Raw genomic sequence first — 19421 nt, 5'->3', positions numbered from 1 at the left:
TGTATAGCTGTAAGTGTATAGCTGTAAGTGTATATAGCTGTAAGTGTATAGCTGTAAGTGTATAGCTGTAAGTGTATATAGCTGTAAGTGTATAGCTGTAAGTGTATATAGCTGTAAGTGTATAGCTGTAAGTGTATATAGCTGTAAGTGTATAGCTGTAAGTGTATATAGCTGTAAGTGTATAATGCTGTAAGTGTATATAGCTGTAAGTGTATAGCTGTAAGTGTATATAGCTGTAAGTGTATAGCTGTAAGTGTATAATGCTGTAAGTGTATAGCTGTAAGTGTATAATGCTGTAAGTGTATAGCTGTAAGTGTATAATGCTGTAAGTGTATATAGCTGTAAGTGTATAGCTGTAAGTGTATAATGCTGTAAGTGTATATAGCTGTAAGTGTATAGCTGTAAGTGTATAGCTGTAAGTGTATATAACTGTAAGTGTATAGCTGTAAGTGTATATAGCTGTAAGTGTATAGCTGTAAGTGTATAGCTGTAAGTGTATATAGCTGTAAGTGTATAGCTGTAAGTGTATATAGCTGTAAGTGTATAGCTGTAAGTGTATATAGCTGTAAGTGTATAGCTGTAAGTGTATATAGCTGTAAGTGTATAATGCTGTAAGTGTATATAGCTGTAAGTGTATAGCTGTAAGTGTATAATGCTGTAAGTGTATAATGCTGTAAGTGTATAATGCTGTAACTGTATATAGCTGTAAGTATATAGCTGTAAGTGTATAATGCTGTAAGTGTATAATGCTGTAAGTGTATAATGCTGTAACTGTATATAGCTGTAAGTGTATAGCTGTAAGTGTATATAGCTGTAAGTGTATAGCTGTAAGTGTATAATGCTGTAAGTGTATATAGCTGTAAGTGTATATAGCTGTAAGTGTATATAGCTGTAAGTGTATATAGCTGTAAGTGTATAGCTGTAAGTGTATATAGCTGTAAGTGTATATAGCTGTAAGTGTATAGCTGTAAGTGTATAATGCTGTAAGTGTATAGCTGTAAGTGTATATAGCTGTAAGTGTATATAGCTGTAAGTGTATATAGCTGTAAGTGTATAGCTGTAAGTGTATATAGCTGTAAGTGTATAGCTGTAAGTGTATAATGCTGTAAGTGTATAGCTGTAAGTGTATAGCTGTAAGTGTATATAGCTGTAAGTGTATAGCTGTAAGTGTATAGCTGTAAGTGTATAGCTGTAAGTGTATAGCTGTAAGTGTATATAGCTGTGGTCCTGTTGTCCCTGCGGGCTCTCACTCTCCCCCTCCTTCCCCCCATTCCCCCATTCCCCCTTTCCCCCATCCGCTCCGTATTGGAACATCCGGGTCTTTCCCGCTGGCTCGTCCCCGCGCCGCTCTCCTCCCCGCAGCAGAAGCCATTTTGGACTCAGTTCAGTTTCTCCGCATGTCAACACGGGACCGTGTCCGTGAGCACGGGGCAGAAAGAGACCTAGTGACCGAGCGGAGAGGGTTAGCAACCGCGTCGCTTCTTTCTTTTTTTTTTTTAACGGCAGAAGCGTGTTTAGTGTTTCCGGAGACTCCTTTGTGCGCGCGCGTGTGTGCGTGCGTGTGTGTGTTTCGTGCGCGGGAATCGCGCGTGTCCCCCATGGATGTGTCCGTCTTCTGAAGTTAACCGCGAGCTCGTGCGCTGCTGTTTTCTTTGGGCTCGCGCACTCCAGACTGCACGGTGTGCATGCATACAGGCCGCTTTGGGCTCTGTGTGTTTCTCTGTATCAGTGTGTATGTGTGTGTGTCCGTCCGTGTGTCCGTGTGTGTGTCCCTCTGGTCAGTGTTTAAATGTTCCTAACGGAGGAGAGATTAAAAAGGGCCAAATCCGCTGCACTGCTTTCCCAATAAGAGGAATATGATCTCTTCCTGGCTGACTTTTGCACTTCTTTTGGGAACTTTTGGTGCAGGTAAGGCATGCTTTTCTTTCCCTTTATCTGTTTGTAGACTTTATTGCACATTGGTTACAGAAGTTGCTCGGGGTTACATTTTAACCATGATAACAGCATGTAGACTTTCTGTGTGTTCTGGGGCACGATGGGTGGCTTCACTGCATCAAGTTTACATTATAAACCTTTTGTGCCAAATGTGCCCTTGATGTATATCCTGTCATGTCAGTTTATAACAACCTTATGAGCCTGATCAAGCGTGACACGGAGCAGATCAATGAATTGCTCAATCTGTTCTCTGCAGAGTGTGATAAAGTAAACGATCCTGTATGATTAGATGAGTGTGTATGTGTGAGTCAGAGTGTGTGTATGTGTGTGAGAGTGTGTATGAGTGAGTGTATGAGTGTGTGTGAGTGAGTATATGTGTGTGTGTGTGTGTGTGTGTGTGTGTGTGTGTGTGTGTGTGTAGGATAATCATGCTGTCTATTAAAGACCATGTGAACTCTTTATTATTGATTGCAGCATGAGCATTAACACGTTAATATCTGATCGTCCATGACGTGAAAACAGCAATTTTGTTTTATTTATCATGGAAACTGAGCCAATGCAAGTTGTTTTGCATGCATGAGTAAGATAAATCGTTTACATCTCAATTCTTCATGTTCATGTGTTTGCGTGACCTTTTGTTTTTATTGAATGTTAACTGTAGTATAATGTTAGTGTTATACTGTGTATGTACCTCTTGCAGTGCTGCCAAATGCTTTGGTTGTGCTGTTTCTATCTTGTTTTGGTGTGTGTGTGTGTGTGTGTGTGGGGGGGGGGGGGTTGCCTTTTGCTTGTTGCTGGTTATTTTGTGTATTCTAACAGAAATGCAATGTCTGTAAAAATTATACTCTATTTTTTTTCAATAGAGAAGAGTCTAATTAATTAATCTATTGATTCATTAATTGCTTAATTGATTAATTCCTTCATCTGCTTTAAGTAAGCATAATGAAAGGTTCCTGTTAGCAGTGATAAGAGATAATGTCTATCTTCTACACCACATGCTGCTGTGCTGAATAATATATCAAAACGGTATAATGCCATATGTTTTATATAGGATGTGTGACGTGTACAGAATTCTAGCTCAGTGTTGTCAGAGAAAGAATCGGAGAACCACAGCTATGGCTAATGTGAAGCCAGTTTAGGTTTTGTTCTGGTCTTTGTGTTTTCCCTGCATGCTGTACAACAGATATTGTGAGCGGTCATTACATAATAGTTATCGGATTTGCTCGTACACTATCTGCTCCCTTAAAACGATCACAATCTTTACTCCGTACAAAACAACACTCGGGGATATTCTGTATTCTGTTATTTCTATTCTGCCTCTATTCCCTAATACTGCACTAGCGATCTCGGAGCGAGAGCCATACAGCCTTATTTTATGTGTTTAAAAAAAAATGAAAGAAGTGGTGAAGCAAAACGGTGTCCAATTTAAAGTGTTTATACAGAAAGTGCGGTATATTTAGGAAAAGATACTTTGGTTCAACTCAAGACTTTCCAACTCGAGAAAAGTAATTTTCGTGAGGAGCGAACTCTCAGCACTGGAGAGTTTTGATCTGCGGTTTATTTTTTTCAAGGACTTTCTAAGTGCTTGAGCGAAGTCGTTCGGAGTTGTGCAAAGGTGAAAAGCGCCGGGAAAATAAAATCTCGCGGTGTCGCCTCATTTACGGACACTTCGTCGGCAGACGTAAGATGAAGTGGCAAATCTGTAGCATGTGAACTGGATCACAAATGAGTCTGTGTTTGTCTAGGTCTTATATCAGTCACGTTCTAATAACCTAATTAAAATGCTAGCCATTAAATTGGACAAACCTGCCATTGAACCACCTAGTGTGTTGATTTAAGGTAGGGAATTTTAGTTTTTATTTTTATTTTGATATATACCGTTTAATACTAGCTAACCAAGCTCTAGCTGCATAATAAGTAAGTAATGAAATACAAACATGATTTAATAGGTTCAGAGTGTGTACATGGTAAAATACTATTTTAGTGAGGTTCGCATGTGACGTTGCTCAGATTTGTTTGGGATTTTTGTTGAATTGTGAGCTGCTGTTATTGGCAAGCAGGCCAGAGGGATCGTTTTAGCATTGCAAGAGGTGGGATGATGACGACAAATCTTGCTGGTGTGTCCTCATTTGTTTTCAGATCATTGATGCTGGAATTGTAAATGATTTTACATTGCTATGTGGGGCCCATAAAACTTGATGTTTTGGCTGCTGCTTGCATTGTGTAATGGGCTTTGGTGACTGCATTCCATGGCTAAAGGGATGGGGGTTGGGGTGTGTGTCTGTCTGTGTATGTGTGTGTGAGAGAGTCTGTGTGTGTCTGTGTGTCTCTCTATATGTGTGTGTCTCTCTCTGTCTCTCTCTCTCTCTCTGTGTCTCTCTCTGTCTCTGTGTGTGTGTCTGTGTGTGTGTCTGTCTCTTTCTCTGTGTCTCTGGGTCTCTCTCTCTCTCTCTCTCTCTCTCTCTCTCTCTCTCTCTCTCTCTTACTCTTTCTTTCTCTCTGTGTGTGTGTGTGTGCCTAGTTTAAACGCTAGTCCCTTGCAGGAAACAAAGGAAGCCTCTTTCCCTGGCCAGCCTGGATGGTTACCATTCTGCCTTTGCTGCTATTGTCAGTGTTGGTCTCTCCTTATATGTGGACCAGCGGCTCATTTAGCTTTAAGTTGTTTGTTACAGCACAGAATTGCCAGCATAGGGAACATCCAGCCATTTTGTGTCTGTATGAGAGCTGGAAACAGGGGATGGCCACGGTTTTGTGTATATTCCCTGTATAATAGGTGTGTAGGCATCTCGTTTAGAATGTGCATTTAATATATGTACAATACTGAGTGAGCACGAAAGAGCACGTGTAAGGTCAGAAAGCACAAATCCTAGCCAAACTGGCCCGTGCCACTTCGATGCTTGTATACGTTTGCATGGTGTTTTTCCAGAGGCTCGGCCACATGGTGCAGGGGACGTGGGGGGAAGCTCAGAGGATGCAAAAGGAGCTGAAACGGCCATCGAGTTCACCGGAGAAATAAAACGGGGGAACAAATCTTGGTTGCTGGCTTATTTCCAGCATTACAGCTTTATTTGTTTGATTTGGTTTGTCATGGAGCGATACGTGGTACATGGTTGGATAGAGGGGGGAGGGGATGGGGGAGGGGAGCTAGGATCATGGGGGGACACTGAGTGAGATGGGGGATGGGAAGCTTCAAGAATTTAAAGAGACAGTACATATATTGTTTTATGCTGTAGTGCGTTACACACACACAAACATTGCGTTCCCCTTCACAGTGTGCTTTTACACAAATGACCAGCGTGTAAGGAATATGTATTTGCAATAATTTTAACCATTATGGCAAGGTACAGAGGTTACACAACAAGGGTCTGATCTGGTTTACTTCACAGACTGAGCTGTAAGCACCTCGTATAAACAGCCAGAGAAAAGCAATAAGCTTTATTTTCCAGCTTCAAATGTAGTTGCTGCACAGCAGGTTCTACTACTTAATACCATGTTTTATGTGTTATTAAATTTGGTCTTTTTGATACTTGGAAAACAGACGCTGCAAGCATCGTATAGCAAAGCACAATAATCCAGTCGTATTTTTTTTTATCCTTCTCACACAGCGTTATTTGACATTTTTAATATCAGGTGTAAGATTGTTAGTGTCCTGGTTTTGCGTTTAACCGTGTTGTATTATCATGTGATTACTTCACTGCTGTTACAATACATTTCTTTCTAGTGTTGCGCATTAATAATAATAATAATAGTAATAATATAAATTATATAACATTATTATTATTATTACCCCAATAATTTCCCTAACTTTAATAGTTCTTAACCCTTTTGTGTTGTGTGACTCCCTATAAATATTACAAGCCCATCTCTCTGGATGCTCACTAAATCATGCAATAACAAGAGCAGCCTTCATTTCCTTGCTAGCTGAACCCTTTGGCAGTAAAATCAGTTACCGTAGTAAACGCCTAGCATCGGAACCTCGACTGCCAGTTGTAGCATGTTTGTGATTTTATCATTCATTATTACTATTAAAAGCAGAGTCGAATATGGTGTAGCTGACCAGAACTAATCCATATAACTTTCTATTTTCGTACCGTCCGCCGCCGCGTGCCGTCCGCCCTCATTGTTTTAATAATAATACAAATTTCCTTTAATTTGCTCCATCAGTTCCGTATTTTTAAAAGGTCGATTAATAATGCGATATTTTTAGACTTTATCATATTGAAACACTCCTAGTAACACGAGGAGTGTATATGCTCCAAGATTAAGTTCTTTATCTGAGATAAAGTCCACAGAAACCTTCTACGTATCAGATTCGTGCATTTCGTTTTGCATTTTGTCTTTGGTTTTTGAACTTTTTTATGCAACTAAGGGGATCATAAATAAATGAATAGCGTGATGAAAATCTTACATTTTTCTCTTACTTGTAGGAAGATTTGGTGTACACAGGTGTAAAAACAAGAGCTTCTGCTCAAACGTGACATTCGTATGCTCTTTGGTGGAACCGTTTCCAGATTTTAATCAGGCACAATATTAATGACCTACTTTTTAGCAGCTAAATGTTTAGAATGATTAATCAGTCATTTGTCAAGCGAGGAACGGTTTAATTAATCAAGTTACTGCAGTCTGACAATCTCTCATTAAGTTTATCACAAATATGACTCATTTTTTTAAATGATAATATGATGACAGTCTAGTTCTCTACACCTGGCTCTATGTAACGCCTGTAGGCAGATTGAAGTGTTGACCATCACAACATTGTGCTTTCTTTTCATTATTGAAGAATCTTGCTATTAAAGATGAACATACAAGGTTAAGGGCTGTGAACTAAAGATTAAAGAACAATGTTTCATTGCTTGTTTTTAAGTCTGTGTGAAAATCCGTAGTCAAGCTGAGTTGCTAAATTCCTTCCGAGAGACACTTTGCATTGTGGTGTAAAAGCCCTCCTGGTACAGCTAACGTTCATATGGTGCAAATTTGTATTCTATGCTTGTTTTGACAGAAGTTCAGCATGAATATAGCAGGAGTTTCTTGGAAGTGTTATCTCCTTTTTTTTTTTTTTTTTTTTTTAACCAAATCATAGGGTTTGTTCATTCTCTTTAGAGCCTAACAATGGAGGTGTCTTTACATTTGAAATGCGAACAAGTTAGTGATCGACATTCAGATATCTGTAGAGAGAGATATGAAAAATATTTTGAAAAATATTTCAAAAATATTAATAATAAACTAGTACGAAGTACTAAAAGGTTGCTTTTATTTTATGATCATTTTTTTCACTCTGGTACATGTCACTTATTACAGATTCGGTCAAATATGTGTATGAAATGAAACGGACTTGAGTGCTTGTGTTGCTTTATAAGGCTATGGTTGGCTCATAATTTATCCACATAAGCACAGTAAATTGTATTTTAGAAAAATCTTATTGTTTTGGAGATGCAGAGCTTTCAAGACTAGATGCTGCACAAGAAAAACATATATGAGGATTTGGGGAAGAAAACAGTCACCATTTTTTTTTTGCCACATTTACCAACTTGTGCTAACATCCAGTCCCTGTGATTGCTGTGGCCAAAATATTTGATTTTGCTCGTTTTTGCTAGAATTTTCATAACTTTTTTTTTGTGAAAAGGTATTTGATTTGATATGCAAGCACAGGACCTTTCTTTTTCTTTTAAACTGCTATCAGTGAGAACACTCGTAATGACTTTCTATGATAGCTGTACCCATGTTCCCCACACATGAATTGAAGAGAGCTTTGCCTGGGTGCATGTTATGATGACGTCCCATGATTCATCTCAGAACAAATCTGAAGGAAATGGCTAGTGTCAATCGATAAGGGTGAGCATGCCATCCTTCCGTCCAGTTTTTCATTCTCTGACTTCAGGTCAAAACTGTTTGTAGCATCGTCGGGATCAATCCAGACTACTACACTAACATATCGTATTAAAATATGACGAGTTCTCTTGTGGTTAATCAGTAAGGAGTTGGACAATATCTGGCTATAAACTGTGGTTCTTTTCTTCGTATCACATAAAGATATCGTTCAAGTCTGGCAAGCATCTTTATTTACTTCTGCTGATGTCACATCGATGCCATCTCTACTTGTATATATTTCATTTCTTGGCTTATTATGTGGAATTAAAGAACAGCTACGAAAAAGCTGTTTTTAAGAGAGCCAACAGAACCCTGAAACCACCTCTTTGTTTTCTATTTCATGCTTTGTTAAGATTTGAGCTTGATCCATTTATGTTTATCAGCCATTACAGCGAGATGTAGTGGTCTGTTTATGTAGAATAGACCGTCTGAAATCCAAAGTAATGTGGAATCCATCTGTAATTCACTTCATGGCTTCCACCATAATTAGTTGCAGATCCCTCCAAACCCACATTCCAAATACGGCCTAATTTGATAAGTGGAGACGAAAATACTCGCGTTCCAAAAGACCGTTCCTGTGGCTTGCCTGGAACACCACACATCACTTTCAGTTAGCTAGAGTCAGCTGAGGTCTTGAGTAAACTAGGCCTATAGAGTAAACTGTCTGCGATCTGCACATAGTGCTCGAAATGACGAGCATTCTTGGCAAAGCAACTTAATAGAAAATACTTCCTTTAGAAAGTGAACCCTCAGTGATATTAACAGATTTGGCTTTGGGAAAGGATCCAGTTTGTAAGGATCCAGGTTTTTGTGGATAATCTTGCTTGGGGGGCTTAAACAGTTGGCTTGCACTAATAGCTTGCTGTATACTTGCACTAATGATCCGCTAATGGCTTTTTTTTTTTTTTTTGGGAGAGTGGATGTTTGCCAGGGAAACTCTTAGGTGTTTTATCCATTTCTGTGAGTGACGAACAGATTTGAAGCAAAAAAAAAAAAGAGACACAACTGAAGTTTTAGTATAAAGGGTGATGACACTAGTAAATTTTAATGAAACAGACAGTAGTACACACTTCCTTTGCTCTGTTTCCAGTATTTTAATTGGCTGGCTCTTCGGTGCCATAGAGAATTCTGAGTGTACTGTGATTGTTTCCATCAGTATACTATTTTATTCCAGGTAATACTAATCATGTTGGACTGTTAGATAGACGTTAGGAGAGATGTGAGTTGCTTGTAAGCCCTGTAGCTCCATCCTGATTAAATCAGATGTAACTTGCCTCCTGTTGTAATGTCCACAAAATTTATTTTGTCATAAATATGATGTGTATACCTGCTCGATCCAACTGCCGGAAACTAGGGCAAAACTGTAGAATGTAAAAATACGTTTATGCAAGATTATGAAGCAAACTTGCGAGGGCTTTCAAAACAGAAAATTGTCAGAATTGTAATCATAAATTGAGCAAGTTAGTGATAGCTTGATGTGCAGGTCATAGCTTTATCAAATCACAATCACAAATCCAGTGGCAAATCTAATCTTAATAAAGTTCACATGACTTCTACATGTTATCAGAATCTGCTAAAAAAAAAAAAATAAGGCTGAGTTAAAAAGAAGTTAAAACAGTATGATTTAGTACTAAGCTTACTCTCATAGCTTGGATGAGAGCTTAGACCTCAGTTCCTCTTCAGGTAAGCTCCTGTTAAAAAGCCGATCCCTTGCTTAAAATGGTCAGGTTTTTCCCTCTGAAATAATCCTGGATGAATTCAATTAATACAAGTTAAACTATATCTAAGGTTAAAATCCGGATGATTGAGGGAGCATCGATTAAAAAATAAATATGTTTTTGTATTTGTATAAATAGTTGTGTTTTGGTCAGATGGAAGCCAAACTTTGGGAAACCACTTTCTTGCCAAACGCTCAACAACTTCCTGAGGTTTCGTCGTCTTTTCTCCTGAGCTCTGTTCGTTTCTTGAATGAGACAGCCATGTTTTGAAGTGGATGGTGGGGGGTAAAGCTTCTCACGGTGCTGTTGCGTGCTGCTGAGATGGCACACTGTTCTCACCCTTGTGTTTATTTGCTTCGCCGATAACGCTTATCAGGGGCTAAGCCGCATGGCTGGAATGCAGCGTACAAACAATGATATTCCACAGGCCTTATCTGGCACGGGCCACATCGCACACCACTGGCAGCTCTCAAAGTCCTCGCGAGCATGCAGAGGGACGAGATTAGCCACAGCTCTAGTGGAACCATGCCATGCTGTGTGTGCTTGTTGATGTTGCATTGCATGTGTTCTCGGTAGTAGCAATTTGTACTTTTTGTAACGTATTGTACAAATAGTACCTGAGTGTGGAGTCATTTATATAATAAGTCCAAGCTGAAGGCTTTTCAGTTATCGTTATTGCTCTTCCTAATGAAATCCTCTGCCTCCGGGCCAAATCAAGCAGACCTCCACTGACACTGAGCCGACGTCGAGGCTCCTCTACAAGTGTGTCGCGGTGGACCTCACTTCACAGGCTAACTTTTTTTCTTGCCTGGAAAAAGCAGCAAAGGAAAAAGGGGGGTTGTTTTTTTTTCCCCCTGATTTCTTTTCACCACCAGACTGATGGCTCTCAGGAGCTGCTTGTGTGTGTGTTTCCCATTTGTTTCCAAAGCTGGGGCCCTGTCTGCTGGAGGAGGCTGGGCCCCTGCAGAGGCCCCCTTAGCTTTTGTGTCTACACCACATCAATGGGGGATGGGAACGAGGCTGGGGACTGCTGGACATTTCCTGCACATTGACAGCATGTCTCACCGATCTGCATGATATTCTTTTGTAGAAAAGACAGAGAGAGAAAGAGCGAAAGAGACCGATATATTCAGTCATTGTATTTCACTTCAGGGACAGCTGAAGGTCTTTCTTTTAAAGAAGAGACAATATTAAATATAATATCTTAGCGATCTTGCACTCGCACATCTTTTAGAATCTGAGCTCTTTTGTATCTAAAATGTTTTTTTTTTTTGACTATCTCAATCTACAGTTTTATTTCAGATGTATCATTTAATACCCGGCTCTGTTGTGAAGAATGTGTTATTAAAATGCCATAGCTTCATAAACAGCCAATGAATACCACACTTCTAGCACCATCATGTCTTTGTTTGATTATACATTTTCACTTCTGTTTAAAAAATTTGGAAAAATAAACCTAGATTAAAGTTTTTACATCAACCCGTTCATTATTCGATCCTATTCATTCATCTTTTGTTTGAGTTGTACTAGACTTTTCTGCATGCTGCAAGTTTTAAACACAAAACTTTCATCCATGTTTATATCCATAGAGTAAAAATCTGGGCCTTCAAGAGCCCTAGTTTGTTGCGCGTTTAATTTTCGGTGAGATCTCTAATCTTTGTAAATGTCACAGAGAAGTAGGTAATGTTACCATGCTTCATCGTTATTGTGAAGCAGGCTTTTTAAACAGGTTGCTGCTTGGCCTCGTCACCATGTGAGGTCACTTCATTATTCACACTGCCCCTCTTCTGCCTGGACTCAGACATTTTGAGATGGAGATGTGGCAGATGCTTGTCCCATTCCCTCCCAGCTCCAGATGGAGGAATGCAGTGTGTAATCTTGACTCCCAGGCTCCTCTGGTGACCTCTCTGTCTTGTTCTCGATGTCCAGCTGTCGCAGGCCATCAGCGGGCCTTTGTCAGTCGGCACATATGGTCCCATCTCATGAATTCTGTGTGTTGCTTAAATAAAAACACATGTAGGAGAGTTTCATGTTGAGTAATGCTTACTATATTTTACGGATTCGTTTCAGCACACGTAAAACGCCTGTGTTCTCATCGACCGTTTTCGGACAAAGGAGTAAAATGCTGGAAATGTTTCCCTTTTTTTAAAATGAAGAATTATATCATTAACATTTCTTCTTTTTTTTGTCTGAATAAACATTTGGATCCAGATTTGATTTAGAAGTTTTGAATCGTTTTGAAATGTAGTTAGAATACGTCATATTTACATTTCAAGTTTGTTTGACAGTGAACTTAGGCAGACTGTAAACAGTGATCTGTAGCAGCTTTTCCATGGTTTTGTTTCTTACACCAATATTTCACATTTTAAAACAACGAATTAGAAATGATTGTTGATCTATTCCTATTCAAAGGCCAATCTTTTCCAGATCTTCACATTAAAAAGAACTTTGGGTGAAAATTAATCTGCAACCTGGCAATTCTTCACACCAATAGAGTTAACACATTAGCCATGTTTCATTTTATTACCTTCTATTGCTAGGCTTTTGTTTTGGTATATGCTACTCTGGCATTATTAAGTTTTAATAATGTTGCATGACTCCAAACGAAAATAAAAAATTACTGTACGTTCTCCAGCAACGCTTGTTTTTGTCGGATTGAACAATGACAGCTAGCAAAGGAGGCTTTCCTTGTGTTATCCATAAAGATATCCAACTTAGATTTAAATGTTTTTATAGATTATTAGACATGTTTACAATAAAGCTAATGAAAATTAGAAAATGAATTCAATTCTGTCATTCTGGTCTGTGCCTACTCAAGCATTTTATGGTACTGGCTGCTGCTAAACTACATAATAACATTAATCTTATTTAAAAATATAAATGTCGTGCATTGGTACAAAAACAAAATAATTTATCGGTAAAAAAATCACTCATGGATGTCAACATGCGGTGCAGGTTTGTTGAAGGATACATGGAAGGAGTAAAGATTAATGAGGATCAATTCAGAGGATCCGTGAGGAAATGTCCGAAGGCTCTATTTTTTTTATGACCACCTGCCATAAAGAAATCCCAGCAGGCTTCTTACAGATCTGTACAGACCTGGAACTCTCCTGGGATGAAGTGGGAATATACCGAGTTTCTCCACAGGACAGTATGTCTTTGTGTCTGCTTCCACTTGAACCACATCACCTTTTTCTGCCTGTGTTTGAGCTGTGGCTTTCCCCAGGGGATCTATTCTGTCTGATAATAAAGCTTGCCAGTTTGCAGGAATCTCACCTTGAGATTTTTTTTGGAATATTATCGTAGTAATCTTATTTTTGAGTTACTTTTGTGGACCACTGAGCAGAGTAGACAGGAATCACTCATGATTCACTGAGTAAATTGTTAAAACAGGTGTTTCACTGAATGTCATGTACAGTATATACGAGACGGTGTAATTTCTTTTGATCCGGTGACGGCGTAAAAAAACAAAAATCAAACATCAAACATTTGTTTGATTTACTATACAAGCTATTTTTATTGCATAGTATTTCAGTTTCTCAATATAAAATCTATTACATTGCTTGCTGTTTCTACATAGACAACTGCGTTTCTGCTTTTTTACCCCCAAAACTTTAAAGTATGGTCATTCAGGTAACAACTCGGGTGGGAAAAGAACAAGAGCGAGACATTTCAAGCCAAACCTTAACACCTAAATACTGAGAGAGTAGTCTCAGTTCGGTTTTATTTGTACAGTGCTTTTAAATGAGTACATTTAACATTTATTAATAACTGTTAATCCAAACTTAATTACAAATACAAGAGCTATCTGCCTAGCTGAATTTAGCTGCATAAGCTAGGTACTGTACATTCACTGAGAGGATGCATTGTTGGGCTAGTTCATATTAACCAACTTCTGCCAATCTACGGACAGAAATGCTTTTTACATGTAAATAAATCTAAGCTATCTACAAAATAAACATTTGCAAATGTATTAATTTATTGGAGTGACCATTTTATTAGTCATGTTTGTAAAAACCTGTTTGCTTCCCTTCATGTGGAAACGTTAAAATTCTAGCTAAATAACGGACAGCTGTTCTCTGAATCAGTTGTGGTTTAGCTATCGGCATGCATTGCAGAAGATTTAATGTGTTTTTCATTATCAATGCTTCACGCAGTACAATTTTAGAACGGGTTAAATAATCAAGAAATGTGTTTAGCAATAGTTTGAGGTATGTTTATAGCATGTAGCAAGTAGCATTCTCTTCACTGATCATATCGTGTCACGATTTGTTGTACGTCAACAGTTCTATATACGCCATATGTCCAGACTTTCTCTTGCACTTGATATTCTAAGGCATAACTAAATGTTAGTGTTCATCTAGCTTTGAAGGCTATATCTGGTAGTGTGTATCGATAAGCTGCCTGTTTCACTGAAGAAAACACTTCACACATGCTACGTGCTACAGCGCAAAGTGTAGTTGCGATAACATTTTAAATGTCTAAAAAGTTTTATTTGGTTATCATCACTTTAGATATTGAGGGAATTTTTTTAGTCAATTTAGAAAGTTTAACTAGCTAAGTAAACTGCTTAGCTAACTCTCGTAGCTAACATACTCCGTTAAATAGCATAAAGTTAAACCTTTTAGCTTGCTATCTCTTTGCTAGACTACAAAGAGAACGCTTTTAAAGTTCTTTTCCAAACTAAATCAAATTAGCTACCATTCTTTATTAAGCTTTGGGATTCACTTGCTAAAACATCACATTTTGAGCTGGTTTTTTTTTAGGGTTACTCGAGGACACGCGTGGTACGACGAATAAAACTGTACATTGACAGCATGTCCCAGACTCAGTTGTGACCCACTTAAGAAGTCTTCTCAGACACTGTGGAGACATTCCATTGTCTGGGTTTCCTACAATCCAGAACATGTTGAATTTTATGATGGGAATGGAGTATTTTTTTTTCGCTCCTGACAAACTCCCCTTGTCCTTATTTCGTCTACCTCCTGAAGCCTGATTTTACACATAGTGAAATACATGCTATCCATCCTTAGTTTCTTGCTTTTACATTCTCTCTCTCTCTCTCTCTCTCTCTCTCTCTCTCTCTCTCTCTCTCTCTCTGTCTCTCTCTCTCTCTCACACACACGCGCCATGTAGCCTCAATTATCATTATTTTTTTTTCTTGCACAGAGCCTGAGGTTATGCGGTTGAGTTGTGGTTGGTGTCTTGCCAGCGGCTATAAATAGATTTGTGTCAGAGTTAGCATCTGAATGAGGGGGAGAGGCAGAGAAGGAAAAACCCTTTTTGGTATCCAGCTGGCTGGCTGCCAAACACCGGCAGAGTGGAGCCGGGCTGCTGAGTGTTTTCAGAAGCGATCAAGTAAAGAGGAGTGAAGAGCTTGCTTTTTTGGGTTTTGTCTTTGCATGTGTGTGTTGTCTCTTGAAATAAAAGGACCGTGAGGGTCCGTACGTTATCGTGCATCAGTACCCCTCCATGCCCGCTGAATAGGACAGTGTGATTGTCAACATGGCATTCATTCATCCTCATGCCAGAATAAGCAGCTGTTCGTTACGTCGTCCTATGACGGAAATTTTTTTTTTTAAATACAAATTGCTTGTTACGCATGTAGTATTCAGAACGAATTAATATACACTGACCTTTAGATTGCATGCATGTGTGTGTTAGCCTGGGAAAACCCTTCACACGATGAAATCCTGACATCTTCTATTATACAGGGTGTCCCAGAAGTCTCCATACATTGGGGAAATTAACACTTTATATCAAAGCGTCTTCCAAAAGGTTTCCGACTTAGTTTATTTTTTGTCTATGTGACAAAAGAAGATTCTCATGGCTGAATCGGGAAGAAGTCGCAAGGTTCTGATGGACTTGACATCACGCACGACACTGTCGCCAAAATGGGAGCCAAAGCTAGCAGACTCTGTGTGTGTTTACATAAAGATGCAATTATATAGTGGATGTTCTTTCAATACAATCAACATACAAAGTTATATTTTGCTAAAACGTATCAATTTCAAACAGAAGTATTAGTGTTGATAACAATTTACTTCATATTGCTTTGAGTTATAGCATTTTTTAAAAATCTGGTTACCTCCAGAAGTGAAAGAATTTGTATATAAATATTCTATTTTCATGGCACAGGAGCATTGCGAACTCTTTGACAGTCGTAATCTGCTCACAATCCAGTGTCATCACAACTCGTAACCATCTAACAACATGATCAATGCATGGGTTGTTCACCGTGTGACGAAATCTTACTTGTCTAGCAAGGTTTTGACCTTTGTCTGTTTCAGTTAACCTTTTTTTTTATTGTACAGTGCACACATATGGTTATGTGTGCACTATACAATACATAGCTAGCTCTAATGTGCCTTTGTATAAGCTCACTCAAAGAGGATCGTGCCATATTCACCGCTTTTTTCCCCTTTCTATATATTCTGGACTGAGTTTTATAATACGCTGCCATTGGTATGCATGTGGTCTAAAGTATATTGTCGATCCCAGCATATGGTGGGACGGCCAGATGCAGGCCTATATATGTCTGGGACGGTGCATTATTATGCAAAGTACTCATGGCCTTATCATTACTGGCCTTTGTGGTCAGCAGACATAGGGTCATGGGCAGAGGTATTCAAATGCAAATGGGGGCGTGTGATCATATGGATTTTGTATTGCGCGCGCTGTTGGAAACGCAAGTAGGCCTGTGCTTTGAGTGCATGAGCATTTTGTGAGGCTCATAAAATTGTGGTGTGATCAGTTTTAAGCTCTTTTACTGCCGCATTGGAAGCTGTTCAGTAATTGTCTGTTAAAAGAAATTTCTTTCCTGTTAAGCATTCCTGAGAACATTGCCTGCGATTCCACCCTGGTCGATGTACATTCATTTGCTGAAATGTTCAGGAGTGATTATTATGTGTAAAATCCAGCAAATGATCTCTTCATAATGGTGTTCCTCTTCCAATAATAGTCTAAATGCTAGTTAATTTGCATCGAAAATGCAGCGATGCAGTCAACTTCAATTGGAATTAAAAAATGTCAGAGCTTGGAATAATGTCGGTTTTGACTTCTGTGCATTTGAGCTGCAACCATGAGGTGAAACAAACATCTTTTCATCTTTGCAAGCAGCACCATGCCTGTAATGACTGTAGATTTCCATCCTTATGCCCTACTTCTGTTGTCGCTCTGTCTGAGATCGTCCCTGTTTGGACAGCCGAAATATACTCAAGATTGCTGTGGATGGAACCACTTAGAAACCATGAAGATAATCTTGGACTGCAGTTGATATGAATAGTTTTGCTACAATTGCTTTGATAGCTTTGAGACCGTAAATACCACTATACATTTTTTCACTCAGCTCTCCATCAGTAAACAGTTGATAACTTTGGCAAATGAACTTCATGTTAAGACTAGTATGAATTTTTTTCATTAGCACTTTTTTGACCATACAGTACACATATAAGGGAATATTTATTTATAATCAAGCTGTCCTGCGTCTCACATATGAGGATAGCTTCCCTTTTGGGTTCCTCTTAAAGTTTTTCTCATTTCTAAATGTAAAATTATATGCTAAATTATTATATTTCTCTGCAGCTATATGTTCATATGCAAATAAACTTGAATTAAATTTTCCTCAAAACAGCAAATTTTATTGACTGATTGTACACCGTAGGGCTGGGCGATAAAACGATAACGATATGTATCGCGATAGACACGTGATCGATATAAGAAAAAATGTGTTCGATAAAACGTTCAATATTTTTTATTTTTCGTCGGAAGAAAACAGAGGCTGCGAAGCAAGTTTGGTTGCATTAACAAAGGCACTCGCTCTCTGGTAAACTAGAAACGCAGGGAGTGACGCGCTAACAGCCAATCATGTAATGTCATGTATGGTTGAGCCATATCGTTGTCTCGTGCTGGTCTGCTAGATTCCTCTTCAGTAACCGGCAACCGATAAGCATAAAATGAGCCGCAGCGAGCGAGGAAATTGTAAATAAAAGAGGAAAAGTCAGCTACTTTTTCATATTTCTGCAGGTTTTATATTTCAAACAATGTTACTGTACTGTATCAGGTTTGTTTTTTATATTACAGATGTATCTCAGGGCCTTTTTACACCTGGTCACTTTATGTATTTTCTCTGATTCGATAGCTATCTGATTTGTTAAAACTGTTCCATTTACATTAGGCCACATCTTTCTACTCCCGCCCAAATGTATATATATTTGACCTCATTTCCGGGGTAATTGAAATGGAACACGCTTTGGTATATGCGGTTACTACAAAAAACAGCATTTACTGTTTGCTGCATTTTCGCTGGCAGCAGCAGTGCATTTTAAGACCCAGCGAGACGCCTGGGTGAAAGATCGGAGCCAGCGCTGGTGGAAAAACGTATTTGTTTCTGGCACGATGCACGACTCGCGAGTCACCTGCGAGTGACGTACTTCCGTTTGGGAGGAGTATATCGCTGACGTATGTGGCTTGAACAACCACATTCATTTACACCTGTCCAGTTTCATCTGAAATGCGTCCCAGACCACCTCCTGAAGTGGTTTGAGCGATCGGATTTATATCGCCTCGAAACCGTTTCGGAGGGCATTTACACATGGTCTTTTTACGATCGGGTAGCTATCTGATCACAGAAAAGGCATGAAGTGACCAGGTGTAAAAAGCCCCTCAGTCTACCTCAGTTTTATTTCTGTTTACAGAACACTGCACATATTTTAATACACTTTATTCACCAGAAGGTGAACAGCTAGTGAACGTCCTAGCACTAAACTTGCTCTAAATTCTCAGGTTTCTCTATGTTTATATTTAACACTTTGCATTATTTTATTACACTTTATTTAGCATTTCTTACATTTTCTTTCATTTTGCACCTTAAACGTTAAGAGATAATTGTTAAGTGTACATTGTGACTTTAGACTTATGTTTACATTATAATTGTTTGAGTTTTCCTGGTTGTTGACATTTCTGTCTTAATAACTGAGGGGATTATGATCAGAGGAAGGTTAAGTTTCAAATAAAAATGTTTAAATGTACTATATTTTCTCCTGGTCCTTATTTTAAATGGGTCAAAAAATATATCAATAATTATCAATATTGACCGATATGAAGCACTGATATCGTGATGCAGTTTTCAGCCATATCACCCAGCCCTAGTACAGCGTAACTTGTACATAAAGATGTTCTGCTTAGTTTACTGCTGATGCTTTGTGCAGCCATTTTGCTTTGCCGTCACATACCGAGTGTGTAGAAACTCAGCCTTAAGAAAACTGCCCTAAGTCCTGGAGCAGGAAATACACTTTGAGGGGTGTGTATTCTTGGTTGTTTCCTAATCAGTGGTTAGGAATGATGAGTTATGACCTCTAGATGAAGGCAAAATTAGTCTGATTAAAAACGCAATACAAGTCTAATTTGTGCCACCCAGCCATGCTGTCTCTGAAGGTACAGTTTGAAATTACAGTAAGTTTCCACTTCAGTAGTGTTGAAATTAATTATAGCTTCCTGATCAAGCACCAGAGTCTCTTCAGCTCTTTGACATCAATAAATGTCACTGGAAGTTTAACCCTTTAGGATTAAACTTGTTTTAGCAAAACTATTTAAAACTATAAAAAACTATTTAACTATTTTAACTCTTTTTAATTTACTTGTTCTGCTTTGTGCACAATAAAGCTGCATTAAAGGCCCACACTTCGTGCAGTGTGTGCGAGTGCGCACGTGTGCGTGTGAGAGCATGTGCACAAGTGAAATGGGTGGGTGTGAGAGGGCGTGGATGAAGGTGGGTTGGTGGGTGTAAGAGGGTAAGTGGGTGAGAGTGACTGGGTGAGAGTGACTGGGTGAGAGTGACTGGGTGAGAGTGACTGGGTGAGAGTGGGTTGTGAGAGTGGGTTGTGAGAGTGGGTTGTGAGA

At 38.9% G+C, this 19421-nt stretch overlaps 1 protein-coding gene across 1 annotated transcript in view; it reads left to right on the top strand.

Annotated features, from left to right (window-relative positions):
* Positions 1-1342: 1342 nt before the first annotated feature.
* acvr2ba (activin A receptor type 2Ba) overlaps positions 1343-19421 on the top strand; it is a 61286-nt gene continuing 43207 nt past the window's right edge. Inside the window, exon 1 of the mRNA XM_027149893.2 lies at positions 1343-1908. Coding sequence (XP_027005694.1) covers positions 1857-1908 — 52 coding nt within the window. The 5' untranslated portion in view covers positions 1343-1856. The remainder of the gene's footprint in view (positions 1909-19421) is intronic.

This window comes from Tachysurus fulvidraco, chromosome 3 (assembly GCF_022655615.1).
Source record: "Tachysurus fulvidraco isolate hzauxx_2018 chromosome 3, HZAU_PFXX_2.0, whole genome shotgun sequence".
In the NCBI taxonomy this organism is placed as follows: domain Eukaryota; kingdom Metazoa; phylum Chordata; class Actinopteri; order Siluriformes; family Bagridae; genus Tachysurus; species Tachysurus fulvidraco.
Note: the sequence above shows the minus strand (reverse complement) of the source record. Positions and strands in the feature narration are given on the sequence as shown.